This window comes from Aspergillus ruber, assembly GCF_000600275.1.
Source record: "Aspergillus ruber CBS 135680 unplaced genomic scaffold scaffold00028, whole genome shotgun sequence".
NCBI lineage: Eukaryota > Fungi > Ascomycota > Eurotiomycetes > Eurotiales > Aspergillaceae > Aspergillus > Aspergillus ruber.
The window spans coordinates 232254-247811 of NW_024467324.1; the positions used below are offsets into that span (position 1 = coordinate 232254).

The following is a 15558-nucleotide window of genomic DNA, read 5'->3' on the forward strand; positions in this document are numbered from 1 at the left end:
CCTAAAAACCTCCATTCAGACTGATATTCCGATAGAACCCCAAGGCCAAGGCCTTTACCGTCTGGGCCACTGCTTCCAGCCACGACCGTGTCCTCTCTATAACCATATATTAGCCTCAGAGCCCTTTCCAGGAGAAAACAAAGGAGAAAACATACCTGCTTCCACAACCGAATCATCTCTGGCATCTCCATCATAGCCTTTCTGCGATCCTCCAACCTCGCCTCCATAGTCCTCTCCCACTTATGACCCTTAACCTTCTGCCCAACACCCGTCCCCTTAACCGCCAACCCACCCCTCTCCGCCCTTCTCGTCTCCTTAAACTCCGTCGCCTTTCTCCCCACTGGCAACAATTCCTCCACCTCATACTTCACTGCCATCTTGACGAGCTCCGCCTGGCGGCGCAAGCCAATCTTAGGTCCGATCCATTTTCCCGTGCGGATGTTCTTCTGCGGCAAGAACGGGTTTGGGTGCGAGGGGTCGTTGTTGTTGAGGAGAGCGCGGGATGGGGAGAAGAGTTTTGGGTCTGGGCGTTTGTAGCCCTTGGCGTCGCGATTGGGGGTGTATGGGGATGTTGTTTCGGGGGATTGGGATTGGAGGTGTTCGAGTTGGGAAGGGGTGGTTGCAATTGCGGTGGTTTGTTGGTCGGTGGGCGGTTGTGTTGTTGGGCGTGGTGGTGCTACCGCTGCGGAGTAGATTTGGGGTGGGTAGCGGGCGAAGAAGTTGCGAAGGCGTTGGGGGAGGTTGCTCACCAGGCCGGTGGTAGCCATGATGAATGCGATTGTAGCGATTTTCCGTAAAAAGACAGCGGTGGTGGTGGTTGAAGAGTCCGGAGTTCCGTATGGATTTTTGATAAGAGGTAGGTAGAAATTCCGGGTCCGGCGCTAAGCCGTTTTAGGGAAATGAGGCTTGATGGGGTGTGGCTGGGCACGTGTTTCTTCTCTTCCGGCTCGGCTGTGACCTTTCTGACTCTCGACTTTACCTCCTCGATACTCACGCTCTGTACTTTGTTTATCTTTCCGGTTGATTGCTGACCTATTTGAACCACTTATATCTGTTTGATTATTCTATCTTGAGTGCGAAACACTGCCCGTCATGGCGGATTACAGCTACGGAGGCTCCGAGGAGGAGAACGCGGAATTGAAAAAGCTCGAGATTGACCTGGTAAGGATATTTGGGTCTTTCATGGCTACTCTCAGAATATAGCGCGTCTGCTAACATGACTGCGATAGACCGATGACCCCGATAACTTCGAGACCTGGGAAAAGCTGGTTCGCGCCGGAGAGGCGCTTGAAGGAGGCATCAACCGCAATTCCAACCCCCAGGCCATCACAACCGCACGAAACGTGTACGATCGATTCCTCGCCAAGTTCCCGTTGCTCTTTGGGTACTGGAAGAAATATGCGGATCTGGAATTCTCCATCACGGGAACCGAAGCAGCAGATATGGTAGGTTTTGCGATATTCAAAAGGTTCCACCTGCTGACCTACTTGCTCTCCACGACCAGGTCTACGAACGAGGTGTCGCTAGTATCTCACCATCAGTCGACCTCTGGACCAACTACTGTTCCTTCAAGGCCGAGACCTCCCACGACCCTGACATTATTCGAGAGTAAGTTGTGTATAAACTGGAGCTGGTTTCTTTCTCCTTTTCCTTCCCCTTACCCTCCCTTGTAACCGTGATTCAACGCAGCGCCCACGCTCTTGTTGTGTCGGATTCGCACAATGTAAAGGGCCTTTGGCAACAGTTCCCTCTATGATGATGGGTGAGATGGTTACCTTACCCGGATTCAACTGGATCTTACTTTCTCACCCATGGCTTTTCAGGCTGTTTTCTTTATCTTGATGCCCAAAGAAGACTACCATTACCACAGCACCAGTATACATGCACACGATGCAAAGAAAACCTGCGTCCCACAGATCTAGTTTGTTCATTGCTTGGACCCGTGCGCTGGAGATTTGACGCTCATGTTTGCTGTCCTTGTCCAACCCTTCCCCCGTTTCCCCCTCCACTGCCCCATGATCTCTCCCCCTGTTTTATGGTCGGCTCTAAGGATACTAATGCAGACATGATTCAGGCTTTTTGAACGAGGAGCGAAATGTGTTGGTCTAGATTTCCTTGCCCATCCGTTCTGGGATAAGTATATCGAGTACGAAGAGCGTGTGGAAGCCTTTGATAAGATTTTTGAGATCCTTGGCCGTGCCATCCATATTCCCATGCACCAGTATGCTCGATACTTTGAACGGTATCGCCAGATGGCTCAAACCCGGCCTCTGACAGAGCTTGCATCTCCCGAGCTCTTGTCCCAGTACCGCGCCGAAATCGAGGCAGCTTCTGCGCATATCCCTCCAGGTGCCAAAGCTGAAGCTGAGATTGAAAGAGACATTCGGCTGCGTGTTGACGGTTATCACCTTGAGATCTTCTCCAAGACACAGACCGAGACAACGAAACGGTGGACCTACGAATCGGAGATCAAGCGACCATATTTCCATGTGACTGAGCTGGATGAGGGACAGTTGTCGAACTGGAAGAAGTACCTTGACTTCGAAGAGAGCGAAGGGCAGTATCCTCGCATCCAGTTCTTGTACGAACGGTGTCTGGTGACATGCGCCCACTATGACGAATTCTGGCAACGGTACGCTCGCTGGATGGCCGCTCAGCCTAACAAGGAAGAAGAAGTGCGAATCATTTATCAGCGCGCAAGTTGCTTGTATGTTCCCATCGCAAACCCCGCTACCCGTCTCCAGTACGCATATTTCGAGGAGATGGCAGGCCGCGTGGATGTGTCCAAGGACATTCACGAAGCCATCCTCATCCATCTCCCGAACCACGTCGAGACCATCGTCTCGTTGGCCAACACCAGCCGCCGCCACGGAGGTCTCGATGCAGCAATCGACGTATACAAGACCGAACTTGACTCGCCGCAGTGCGACATGGCCACTAAGGCTGCTCTTGTTGCCGAATGGGCCCGGCTCCTCTGGAAGATTAAGGGTTCGCCTGAAGAGGCTAGACAAGTCTTCCAAGGAAACCAACAGTACTACCTGGACAGCCGAGCGTTCTGGGCCAGCTACCTCACATTTGAGCTGGAGCAGCCAACGAGTGCTGATACCGAATCGACCCAATATGAACGTATCAAGCAGGTTGTTGAGGATATCAGGTCCAAAAGTGCTCTTTCGACAGAAGTGGTGAAGGAACTTGTCCAGATCTACATGACTTACCTGCTCGAGCGGGGCACTAACGACGCGGCCAAGGAGTACATGACTCTTGACCGTGAAGTCCACGGCCCTGTCTCTGTGGCTACGACGAGGACCGGTGGTACAGCACAGCCCGCTCCTCAGAACGGTAGCCAAGTAACCCCCGCGGCACCAACCCCTGTCGCACCCGTTACGCCAGCCACGCCCGTTGTTCCCGTGCCTGACCCGGCTGCCGCAGCACAAGCAAACGCATATGCTTATTACCAGCAGGCTCCTGTCAACGGTGGCATGGGCGCCTAATGGCCTCTCATCCCTCAAACTGCATACCAGGTTGTTTTAATCCCCCTTTTTCGTTCCATCTACGTTCCCATTGAGTGGTTTGTCCACGTGTAAAACCATATTAGGTTGCTTTTACGAGTTCTTTCATACTTTTGCAGTGCAGCTTTCTGTTATCGTACGGCGTGGCGTGTTGAGAGCATGAGGAGAGCAAGATTTATACGGATTCCTCAAATGATACTATGCTAGTCGATTGGTTGGGTGGACATAAATGGGTTTGGACACCGTTGTTCCTTTTTGTATTCTAGTAGTTAGGTAATGAATCTGGTAAACAGAAAGATCCTGCGACCAAATTAAGGCTGCTCGGTGCCATACTGTCAGACAAGGATCATGAAGACGGCGCTTTCCATGACGAAGTCATCGGGTGGATAGAAAATAGGGCCCAAAAAGCACAACCTGGCGCTACTTTCAACATTATTTTCTAATGCCACGGGACTCCAGAAGGCATCTTGTCCGGTAAAAAGCACTTGAGCGCAACGCTATAGTGCCTCTTCTGTAGCGCTTTTGTAAAGGCGTGCAGGTAAACGCAGTGTGTCTGTACCTAAGTCAGCTGCAGTGCATGGCGGGGCTTACACGAGCAACGGCTAACATCAGTACATTCCACTATGAGCTTTTGCAAATGCGAGGTCTCTTTGATTATGGAAGCACACTTCATGTTGGAGAAGTGTGGAGTAGAATAACTGTATGCTTGTTGCGCTCTGGTTAAAAGAGATAGCAGAAACCTGTCGGGTTCATTCATGTCTTCTTTCTCTACCATGTATTCATCCCATTCAGATACCTAATGTCCAACAAGAGCCTGCTGAGCAGGAGCATACCTGTTTCCATGCGGCTTGGCCTCATTGATAATTCTGCGCATTTCCTGCTTTTCCCCCTCTGTCAATTCAACGTCCGAAGATCCCCAGTTTTCCTCGAGACGATGTAGCTTAGTTGTTCCAGGAATAGAAATCATCCCTTGAGAAGCAACCCAGGCAAGCGCAATCTGGCTGGTTGTGCAACCCTTTCGAGTAGCTAGTTTCTTAATCTCTTCAACGATAGCCTTGTTTTTGTAGAAGTTTTCGCCTTGGAACTTGGGGGCTTTGGCAGTATCAGTACCTCGCACTGGTTCGATATCGTGATAGAAGAGACATACATCTTCGACGGAAATCATTCGGTGCCAAATCCTCGGGAGAATTGCCAAAGTCGCAGTTGTCGACAAGCCATCCATGGCCCAGTGGACTGTAAGCGACAAAGGCCACGCCCAGCTCTTTGCTTGTATCAATCAAGCCGTCCGTCTCATGCAAGGTCTCGAATGCTGAATATTCTGCTTGGACAGCATCGATCTTGGCGACTATATCGAGTCAGCAGAAACAAAGGAAGTCTGTAGACGGGTGAGAACTCACTCGAATTAGCCTTGCGTAGCGTCGCAGCAGAGCACTCCGAAAGACCGATATACTTGGTCTTCCCCGCCTTGCGGATCTCATCGAGAGCCGGGATCGACTCTTCAAGGGGCGTATTGGGATCCATACGATGCAGGTAGTACAGGTCAGGGGCAAATCCGAGACGTTCAATAGTACCCTCGATGTACTCCTTGATATGCGAGGCGGAATTGTTGACTTTATGATTGTTCCAGTCACCTTCAAATACATTGAACCCGCATTTCGATGCAACTATCCACGAATCATTAATACAGAAGATGGTTTATTAAAGAGTGGAATGACGGCAGCTCACCAAAAACCTTGTCCCGAACGTTGTGCTTCCGAATAACGTCTCCCAGAAGCTTTTCATTGACCCCATTTTGGTAAATAACTGCCGTGTCCCAGAACGTACAACCCAGTTCAATCGCCTTCAACAGAACTGGCTCAGCTTCTTCTAGAGACAATTTCTTGCCCAAGCCGTAGCTGAAGCCCATGGCACCGAAGCCGGGTGATGAGACTTGAATGTCGCCAAAAGGTAGAGTTTTGACCATTGCGTCTTGCAATTCTGATGCTTGGTGCTTTGCGGAATTTTCGTATGGTGGGGTTCTCTTCTAGATATACATGCAGTGAGGGGTATCACTCATTCATGCCAACTGTTGACGAATCAGTGGACTATCGGGCTTTACGGCTATTTACCTCCGATGCGTAGGAATACTCTGTGCTATGTAAAATTTCCCTTCTTGCTAGCGATCTTTGTTTTTATATATCGATAATTGCATGAGCCCTCGACAACCCCGAGGTAATAGCGTCATGGTTGCCATTATTGTCCGCTTTAATAGAATATTCAACTGGAATCTCTTACCTATACCTCAGAAGTCCATTTATCGCGTACGCAAAATGAGTTGATTCTTCATGAAGCCGAAATGCGAGCGCGGCTTCGACAAGGCACATAAGCGTGTCAAGGGCACACTGACGTGAAAGCAAGCTAACTACCTCAGCAATCGAGAAGGATGGATCAAGCCCTTCCAACTAGAAGAGCAATTTGTGTTTCTATCCTCCAACGCCAGTATCGCTTGATTACACAGCAACTAGAAAGGGAAAGACTTACTGGTGTAAATCAAGGAAGAGAACAACCAGACGAGAAGCTATCAGACTACCACAAAACAGACCTGGAAGAGCATCTTATAAAGCTACTGGAAATATACTAGAAACATCAAAATAACTTGAGTCGGTACTACTATATGCAACCGGTGGGTGCCCCTACCGTGAAAGAACAAATGATACTCTGAACACAGAGACCGATATGGTCGTCTTTACTCATAGGCGCTGGATCAGGAAAGATGTGCTGCCCCTGGGGGGATGCTGTGGGTGTCCTTGTTATTGCTGCGAGAAGGCGCTGGGTTGGTATCTCCAACCTGCCAAAGGGGATGGACAGAAAGATTTAGTTGAGGACTATGATCATTGTACGGGTAGAGTGTGCTTACTGTATGAAATACCAGGGCTTCTACGTCCCGGACTCACGTCTTCCTCCACCGGCGCTGAAGCTTTGAAAAGGGTGCTTTGCTTGCTGCCAACAGATGATTATGATAGTTGGATGGATCTCATCCCTCTTCATATTCTTCATCCTTTGATCTATATTCTCTCCGTCCCGGCCTTCCATACACCTCCCATCGAGGTGCAACGGGATGCATTATACCTGTTGCACGGCGCCACGACACATTCAAAGATCTCCTACTGAAATATACCTACACTGCAATCTATTCGCCACCTTTTTTTTCAAAGACAGTGGCGTGGAAAGGGCTCAGATCTTGGGAGAAAGGGCGAATACGCTCGATGTTGAAGCGGGCACCATGTGAAGTACAAATCGATAAACAAAAACGAACCGAGCGAGTATACCGTGCCTTATTCGAGTATAACATTTTAAAGCAGCGTATTAACAGATGTTGTACTAGTGTTCTGTGTCTCGTCGTGCAGTAATGGTTAGGCATAACTCAAACATCTATACTTGTAGTAGTATACCTTATGGATGTAGCATTCTAGATGTAAAGTTTCTAAATCAAAGTTCAAATTCAGACTGATTCTAGGAACGGCTTTGCTTCGTCTGACTTACTAACTGTTCACCCAAATGCTTGATCCAAGTTCCGACACTCTGCCATCTAAACCGAACTTGTCCTTGGCCAATCATGGGAACAAACAGCATTTCCACTGTCTTCCTGTTGGATGCCGTACGCTTACCTCTCAGCAAATTTTAGTTGGGATATTTCGTTGAAGGGTCGTCTTTGTTTCTGTCAGAAGAGCCATTGCGGCATTGATGTGCTATTTTTTCTGTCTGCTGTTGTCTTTTATCGTTATTTCAAGCCAGATATCAAGCGATCTTTTTGTAATTTCATTCCACTGCTTCTTTTGCCCTAGGTTGGTCGAGCGCACGTGACCACGTCTCCGACATCTTCTTCCGCGGTCTGGCTCGTTATTTCTCACTTTCCTGCCGCGTTCGCAGACAGTCAAACAAATCATGGATCCCATCATTCCAGATGACCCTTCAGACACATCTCTTCCTTTTCGGAGTCCCTCTAATCTAGAACAGCCGCCCCCCCCTCCTCCTCTCGACTTCGCTCCTCCGCCGCCCCCAGACGTGCCCGCGCCTCCTCCGCCGCCGGAGGAAGAACCACCCGCACCGCCGCCGGCGACAAAGAAGAAGAAGCAGGGATGGGGGGCTAAACGACCTGCGCCTGCACCGTTGAGTGTGGAGGAACTAGTGCGGAAAAAGAGGGAGGCTGATGCAGCAGCTGCTAAGGTAAGTACTTTGGCTTAGTTCCCTTGTTGATAATCGATCAAGCCAGAAAATACTAACGGATTGATTTCTTTACTACAGCCGAAATTCCTATCGAAAGCCGAACGCGAAAAGATTGCTCTAGAGAAACGTGCAAAGGAAGTCGAGGCAGATCGACGAACGAAAGAACGAGCGACGAATGGCGCAGACCGTAATAGGACACCATTCGACGGGGCAAGTCAAGATGGAGGATCCATCCCCACTGGTCCTCGAGCTATGCGCAGTTCTGTCCCGAACAAAGGCTATGATATGTCACCGCCACCTGCGCCCAAATCGATGACATTCGGATTGAAAGAATCGAAGGGCGGACCTGCTGATAAACGGCCGGCGGAGGATGAAGAGGCGGTCGCGCAGGCTGCTCTGATCAAGGAAAGGTACATGGGAGCCGATCAGACGTCGAACTTTTCGGCTAAGAAGAAGCGAAAGCGCACGACTGACCGGAAATTCAACTTTGAGTGGAACGCGGAGGAAGACACCAGCGGCGACTACAACCCGCTCTACCAGCACCGACACGAGGCAAACTTCTTTGGTCGCGGCCGTCTTGCTGGCTTCGGGGATGATGTCGCAGATTCGGTGGCAAGGAAATATGCCCGTGCTCTGGAGGACCGAGATCACGAAGCGGGAGCAATCCGGGCGAAAGAGATCTTGGAAATGGAGCGGCGAAGGAGGGAGGAGAGCACACGCAACCAGCTCGACAAGCATTGGAGCGAGAAGAAACTGGAGCTCATGCGCGAGAGAGACTGGCGTATCTTCAAGGAAGATTTCAACATCAGTACCAAGGGTGGAAGTGTGCCGAACCCCATGCGATCTTGGGATGAGTCTGGTCTCCCCAATCGGGTAATGGAGCTTGTTAGTCGGGTTGGTTACAATGAGCCTAGTGCTATCCAGCGTGCTGCCATTCCGATTGCCTTGCAAAACCGGGATCTTATTGGTGTTGCCGTGACCGGCTCTGGTAAAACCGCGGCCTTCTTGCTGCCCTTGCTCGTGTACATCTCCGAGCTACCGCGGATCGATGAGTTCGAGTGGAGGAAGAACGATGGTCCTTATGCGATTGTCCTGGCACCCACTCGTGAATTGGCACAGCAGATTGAGATTGAAGCCAAGAAGTTCACGCAACCGCTTGGATTCAATGTCGTCAGTATTGTTGGTGGTCATTCCCTCGAGGAGCAGGCCTACAGTCTACGGGATGGTGCTGAAATTATCATCGCAACACCGGGTCGATTGGTTGACTGTATCGAGAGACGAATGCTCGTTTTGAGTCAATGTTGCTATGTCATTATGGATGAAGCTGACCGTATGATTGACATGGGATTCGAGGAACCCGTAAACAAGATCCTCGACGCTCTTCCCGTATCTAACGAGAAGCCCGACTCTGAGGAAGCTGAGAACCCCAACGTGATGAGCCGACATGTCGCAGGAAAAGACCGCTACCGTCAAACCATGATGTATACAGCCACTATGCCGTCCGCCGTGGAACGCATCGCCCGGAAATACCTCCGCAGGCCAGCAATCATCACAATTGGCAGCGTCGGCGAAGCTGTCGACACAGTTGAGCAGCGTGTCGAGATAATTCCTGGCGAAGACAAGCGCAAGAAGCGTCTTGGCGACATCCTCTCCTCTGGTGACTTCCGGCCCCCGATCATCGTCTTCGTCAATATCAAACGTAACTGCGATGCTATCGCACGAGAAATAAAGCACATGGGTTTCTCCTCCGTTACGTTGCACGGAAGTAAAACACAAGAACAGCGTGAAGCCGCCTTGTCCTCTGTACGGAATGGTAGCACGGATGTGCTTGTCGCCACCGATCTCGCGGGTCGTGGTATCGATGTCCCCGACGTCAGTCTGGTCATCAACTTCAACATGGCCAACACTATTGAAAGCTACACGCATCGTATCGGTCGTACGGGTCGTGCTGGAAAGAGTGGTGTTGCTATTACCTTCTTGGGTAATGAGGATACGGATGTTATGTATGTTTCTCTGTCCCTTTCCTCTTATGACTACCTGCACAGCAGAACTAACAGTTGGATCAAATAGGTACGACCTCAAGCAAATGCTCATGAAGTCACCCATCTCTCGCGTCCCCGAAGAATTGCGCAAGCATGAAGCTGCCCAATCGAAGCCAAACCGGATGGGCAGAAAGACTGAAGACGCTGGTGGAAAGTCGGGTTGGTAGATTCGTCATATCGCCTTCTCTGGCTGAGGCGAGATGTTATACTCACTGGTTATTCTATGCTACATTTCACGACATTACTCCATTTATCCCTTCAAAAATCGTGCATTCGAATTGGCGTTTCGACAACTAGCTGGTGGAATAATGAATTGCATATTAATATCTGTACCATACGCTTGAATCGTGGGCTCAGCTGTATCTTAATGTAGATACTGGTTGGAAGTAGAAAATAAGCAACAACGATGCCAACTGACTTCATATTATGCAAAATAAAATAAAATAAAATAAACCAGTACTTTCAGCCTATGTTTGCTCTGATTTATGGTGACTGCCAGTAGTGCTGTCATTATCATTACGGAGGGGCTGATGACATACATATATATTTTGCCCGACCTTTGACACCCACCGCCAACCAACCTTCCTTCATCCTATTCCTGTCCTCTAAATCGCACATCTTCGTATCGACAATGTCAACACTAATAAATATCACCTCCAAGGAGCAATTCAGCTCTCTCCTGACCTCGTCCGCCATTGTCGTCGCAGACTGTGAGTCTTGGCCTGCTCTCTAGCCCCTCTTCTCTCTCCGTTGTCCCTCATCCCGAATACGAGCTACCATTATCCTTTGTTTTGACCTCGATACTGATTATTATTCTTGTCTAGTTTACGCGGACTGGTGCGGGCCATGCAAAGCTATCGCTCCTGCCTATGAACAGCTGGCTCTACAGCTGACGCGCCCGAACCGGATCACCTTTACCAAGATCAATGTTGACCAGCAGCAAGATATTGCCAAGACATATGGCGTGACTGCGTACGTTACAGAAATAAACAACCAGAGGAAGGAAGGGACATACTGATAGTTGGTGTGGTTGTAGGATGCCCACATTCATCGTCTTCGAACGAGGCCGTCCCGCATCGACCGTCCGCGGTGCAGACCCCCGCAAACTCCACGAAGTCGTCCAGAAACTCGCCTCTGAAGCCGGCAAAGCAGAATCCTCCGGCGAAGGCGCCTCAGGAGACTCCTCAGTAAGCGGCGGAATCGGCTGGCTGGGCGCCTCCATCCCCAAGGGCTACAGCGACATCACGGACCAAACCGAACCCAAGGGCCTGGAGCTACTGAATCGCGACTCTGCATTCGCCCAGCCGCGCACGCTGTTTGACACCTCGAAACCGTCTGCTCTTTCGGGCGGAAAGGCCACGGAAGGCAGCGCTGCGGACTGGGTGGAGAGTGACACGGATGAACAGTTGATGCTGTACGTTGCGTTCCAGTCGAGGCTTAAGATTCACTCGCTACATATTACTTCGCTGCCGCCTGCAAATGGAGATGAGGATGATGATGAGCGTCCTATGCGGCCTAAGACTATCCATGTGTATGTGAACCGCTCGCAGGTGCTGGGCTTTGACGAGGCGGAGGATATCCCGCCTGTGCAGACGGTGACGATCAACCCGGAGGATTGGGATAAGAAGACAGGAACGGCTAAGATTGAGCTGCGGTTTGTCAAGTTCCAGAGTGTGAACTCGCTGGTGTTGTTCTTTGCGGATGGGGATGGGGACAGTGACAAGTTGCGCGTGGATCGGATTCGGTTTATGGGTGAGGCGGGCGAGAAGAGAGAAATGGGCAAGTTGGAGAAGATTGGTGACGAGGTTGGTGAGTAGGCACTTTACAGAGACTGAACGCACGAACTACGTGCGACACATAGATTTACGATCATGACTTGCATAAAACATTAAAAAACAGTATCATATCATTCGTCTACTCAAATCTAACCATCTACTTGGTTTTGAGCAAAATCTACAAAAGCTCGTCTCATCCACATAAAAACAAGAGCAAGCTCATAAAAAAAAAAAAAGTAGTGTCCGATCCCAAACCAAATGGCCTCATCCTTGAGAGAAATAAGAAAGACCAGTAAAGTAAGGACCGGCGTGCAATTCCAATGCTCTGTGGCGCAACTGACACCTAATTAACATCATCGAACTTCCACAAGGGAAAAGGATGTTTAGGCAACACGGGTGTAAATAATAGTTGCGCCGCCGCACGAGGAAAAGAAAGGAAAAAAAATTTCTAAAATATTGCCCTGCGTGCGAAGAATTTATACGACTTGTGTGTCGGCATTCGGGAAAGCAGTTGTTGCGAGCGCAGAAGCGATTGGCAAATGGTGCAAATGGTGTAAAGTGAGCAAACAGTGGATTTTAATGATTACATCAGCGTATCAGAAAATTTTTCGTGTCTTTTGTTTTGGGATTTTTCTTCCTTTGGATCTTTTTTCCCATAATTATGGCTTATGATGAGTTGGATGAAATCATATGATAGGAAGAGACTGAATTCTCCCCTTGATCAGGGAGTATGATCTCACAAGAACATCCACTGAGGCCTTTTTGTTTTCTCGTTTATTTGAAATTGGTTATATTTGGTTTGTCTTGATCGTTTTCGTTTTTGAAATGCAATTTGCCATCGTTGACAGCGTATTCGCGTACTTGTCTTCCGTAGGGAGGCAGTGAGACACCAGAGTCAATTGCCCACTTCGAGGTCGTTGTCTATCGTTTCAAGTGCCAATGGTTATGTACTTCCGTACCCGGTGCCTCCGTTATACGTATTATCCACGGAGTGAATACCTCTTCTGTTAGTCTTCCCAGGGTTCCCCGGGGGTACCTGCGGGGGGGAGCCGACCACGGCCCGAAGCACAAGGGGCCCTACATACCTACCTCTATACGGCTCTTACACGAGGGACCGCGCACAAGTCAGTAGAAAACTAGTATGCCGGCAGTGGCAGCGACAGTGGTCCATGCCCATGGCTACGGTAATGGTGATGGTCCTAGCTAGCGAAGCCAAAAGAGGCCATGTTTTTTCGTCGGGTTCGGGGATCGTTTCCGACGTTGATCTCGTTCGTTTGCTTTCGCACATCCCCGTCTCCGTCTTTGTACGGACTACTCCGTAAGTATAAACGTACGTAGAGGACCATCCCTGGGGCCAGGATCGGAGTCAGCACAAATGCCAGCGAACCAGAATAAACGAGAACGAACCAAGGCCTCGCCACTGATCATGGCCATGACCATCAACATGTCCAGCAATTGATCATAGCGAAATCTATTGGAATCTGCCCCAGAAATTATTCGCCGCCGCCGTCATACGGCACGGCATGGCAGGGCAAGAGTCAAGCACATAGATGGGCATGGGGTTCACGGATGCGATCTCCCTAGGCTTCTTGGCCCTGGTCTGGATCTGGGTCTGGTCTATCTAGAACGGTGCGTAGTATCCGGAAGTGCCCCAAGCTTGTGTATAGTGCCATTGTGCGAGTCAGGTTTCAGCTAGTTTCATTTTTTCAAATCTCGCCTTCCCCGGCGCGGTGCGGTGGCCAGTGGTGGAATTTTATATATATAGATTTTCAAGATTCCGATCCCGATTGCCACGAGCTGGGTGTCGGGAACTCAGCACGAGCAAGGTTCCGTTTTCTGCAAGGTTCGGCCGGTAAAGTCAAAAGCCAAGCTGAGTTGAATTGAAGAAGTTATTATTGCGGTGGCGATACGTACATACCCGACAATCGGTAATTCCTACTCTGAGTTAGGTTAGTCTTTGAACGGCTTGTACCGGTTCTTGCAGAAAGCAAATGAGGGGGGGAAAGGCAAAGCAAAGTCAAAAAAAAAAAAAATAAATAAATAAATAAAACTTTACTGCGTGGTGATCCTCCATGTTTTCCCAACTCAATACATAACCAAAAGAGAAGTTTTGTAGTCGGCCCTGACTTTGACCAGCAGAGGATCCAGGATCCGAAGGTCTGGTGTAAATCTTATTTCTCTTCTTATTGTGGCCCCCAATAAACTATTACCAAAGAGGAATTCCGCGCCCAATGGACTGCCACACGGAGGTTTTATTTCTCGTCACGAGGAAAAGAGTTTAGTTCAGTGCTTCCCGTATCACCGTATCATATTCGCTGTAGTCGCCGTAGTCGCCGTAGCGCGTACCTTTCTGGGCGAACTGCAGTTTGGGAAGACCCGGGAAATGGGCCCCGGTTTTCGTCGATCACGATAGGCACGATAGTTCAGGTACTTCGTACTCTAGGTACGCATGATGTTCTGTGCTGGGAACATTTAGAGCGAAGGACCAAAAAAAAAAAAAAAAAGCAATGCAGTCTTTGTGCATAGTCACCATCGTAAAAATGGCTCCATCGTGGATTTGGATTTCGGAATTGGTCGTGGCGTGATCCGTCTCCATCGCAGCTCATATATTGTGCAATGGATAGAGCGCATAACGAGTTGCACTACCATCAGGCCATACTCGTACGGTCGTACAGAGTACCCATACCCGCACAGTATCCATACTTCATATCCATCTCTATCCCCATAATAACACACCGGCAAGCTGCCGCGAGGATAAACATCGGAAGACTGCGAGATTCTTCAGCTGGGGAATGGAGAAAATCGACCACAACCACGGATAGTCGATGCGATTTCGGCCGCCCGCCGATGTGCAAGATCTGGTTGGTTCAAAACCACACATATACTCCATAGTAAACATAATAGAAAACAGAACACAAAGGTTAAACTCTTATTGCGATGAACGGTGTTCGGAGACAAAATCATTCCCACTATTCCCGACCATTTGCGAACCAGAGATATATGCTGGTTCTGTATTTGCTTTTTTCTCCAATCACGTTGTCGATTCGGGAGGCGTGATCTCTGGTGCTGCAAAAGGTTCATTCGGATCCATATCCATGAGTCGTGTTAGTACCAAATTGATGAGCTTTTCCTGACTGAGATGGGGAATCGGGTCTCCGCATTGGAACCAATTGCACAGTTACCATGGTACTCATCATTTGTATAACTTCGGACTTGTAGATTGCTTTCATTCCATCCGATAGAGCACAATGGCTCCGAGCCAGAGTTGAGGACCCAGGACCGAAGATGAAACCAGTACTAAAAATTAGACATAGATTTGAGAGGGAGTGTGACTGTATGTAAGATGCTCAAGCTTTATCGGTCAAAGTTTCCAGCACGTTGGCAGTGACAGATATGGGGTGAGAGAGAGAGAGAGAAGAAGGGAGGGAGGAGATAGAGCAGTGCTGATGGTCAATGGTGCAATATTGCCGGCGTTGCTTTTTCATACCAAACAAAGCAGACAGAGATAAGAGCTGCATAGTACTCTGCAATACAGTATGACAGCACGTGCTCCTGCAAGATACCTAAAGAAACTGAATTCCGTCATAGTGGATGAAAATTCCCGCCTAACATCCACAGGAATCATCTAATCATTAAAGACTGGAGTTCCGTAGCGTCATCGTGAGGACCTTTAACAACATTATCATCGTCCCGCGTATGTATTTCAGTAGCCGTACTGGCCTGTAATACACTCACATGGTACTATCCGTTACCGTACCGAAAGATTCCCCAAATTGCAGACGGGAGCAGACCCTCATTCCTAACGGGTATAGACCCCGTTATCGCAGCCAATGGGGGAGCTTGATAGTTGGGCCAAGAGGACCTTGGGGGATGGAGGATGGGTACCGTGGTTACTGTCCGTTACTGTATGGATAAGGTGGTAAGTAACGGGTACGCACGTGTTGGATATCATGCTATGGATGGCGGCTTGGATGCCCTTTCATATTGATAATTGATACAGTGATATAAGTATGGTAAAGCGATTTT

The 15558-nt window shown here is 49.3% G+C and overlaps 4 protein-coding genes across 4 annotated transcripts; 2 read left to right on the top strand and 2 right to left on the bottom strand.

The window, feature by feature from the left end:
• Positions 1-54: 54 nt before the first annotated feature.
• Positions 55-767, bottom strand: EURHEDRAFT_380332 (mitochondrial 54S ribosomal protein mL59; the record flags this gene model as incomplete). The annotated part of the gene is made up of 2 exons (XM_040779282.1): positions 55-96; positions 156-767. The coding sequence occupies 2 exons, from the start codon at positions 765-767 to the stop codon at positions 55-57; spliced, it is 654 nt and encodes a 217-aa protein (XP_040635931.1).
• A 325-nt stretch (positions 768-1092) lies between these two features.
• On the top strand, positions 1093-9924 carry EURHEDRAFT_517806 (dead box ATP-dependent rna helicase; the record flags this gene model as incomplete). The annotated part of the gene is made up of 7 exons (XM_040786596.1): positions 1093-1161; positions 1230-1445; positions 1505-1608; positions 2075-3474; positions 7423-7715; positions 7794-9718; positions 9786-9924. 7 exons carry the CDS (start codon positions 1093-1095, stop codon positions 9922-9924), a joined length of 4146 nt encoding a protein of 1381 aa, XP_040635932.1.
• A 46-nt stretch (positions 9925-9970) lies between these two features.
• On the bottom strand, positions 9971-10284 carry EURHEDRAFT_200206 (uncharacterized protein). The gene has a single exon (XM_040777932.1). It carries the CDS (start codon positions 10178-10180, stop codon positions 10016-10018), a length of 165 nt encoding a protein of 54 aa, XP_040635933.1. The 5' UTR covers positions 10181-10284; the 3' UTR covers positions 9971-10015.
• Positions 10285-10328: 44 nt separating this feature from the next.
• Positions 10329-11756, top strand: EURHEDRAFT_415667 (thioredoxin-like protein 1). The gene is made up of 3 exons (XM_040782757.1): positions 10329-10467; positions 10582-10729; positions 10794-11756. The coding sequence occupies exons 1-3, from the start codon at positions 10389-10391 to the stop codon at positions 11572-11574; spliced, it is 1008 nt and encodes a 335-aa protein (XP_040635934.1). The 5' UTR covers positions 10329-10388; the 3' UTR covers positions 11575-11756.
• The last annotated feature ends 3802 nt before the right edge of the window (positions 11757-15558 follow it).

Coding starts and splice junctions, on each gene's coding strand:
- EURHEDRAFT_200206 (XM_040777932.1), bottom strand. CDS start 10,180: ATGAAGTCAGTTGGCATCGTTGTTGCTTATTTTCTACTTCCAACCAGT.
- EURHEDRAFT_415667 (XM_040782757.1), top strand. CDS start 10,389: ATGTCAACACTAATAAATATCACCTCCAAGGAGCAATTCAGCTCTCTC. Junction 10,468..10,581: donor CGCCATTGTCGTCGCAGACT/GTGAGTCTTGGC, acceptor ATTCTTGTCTAG/TTTACGCGGACTGGTGCGGG. Junction 10,730..10,793: donor AAGACATATGGCGTGACTGC/GTACGTTACAGA, acceptor GTGTGGTTGTAG/GATGCCCACATTCATCGTCT.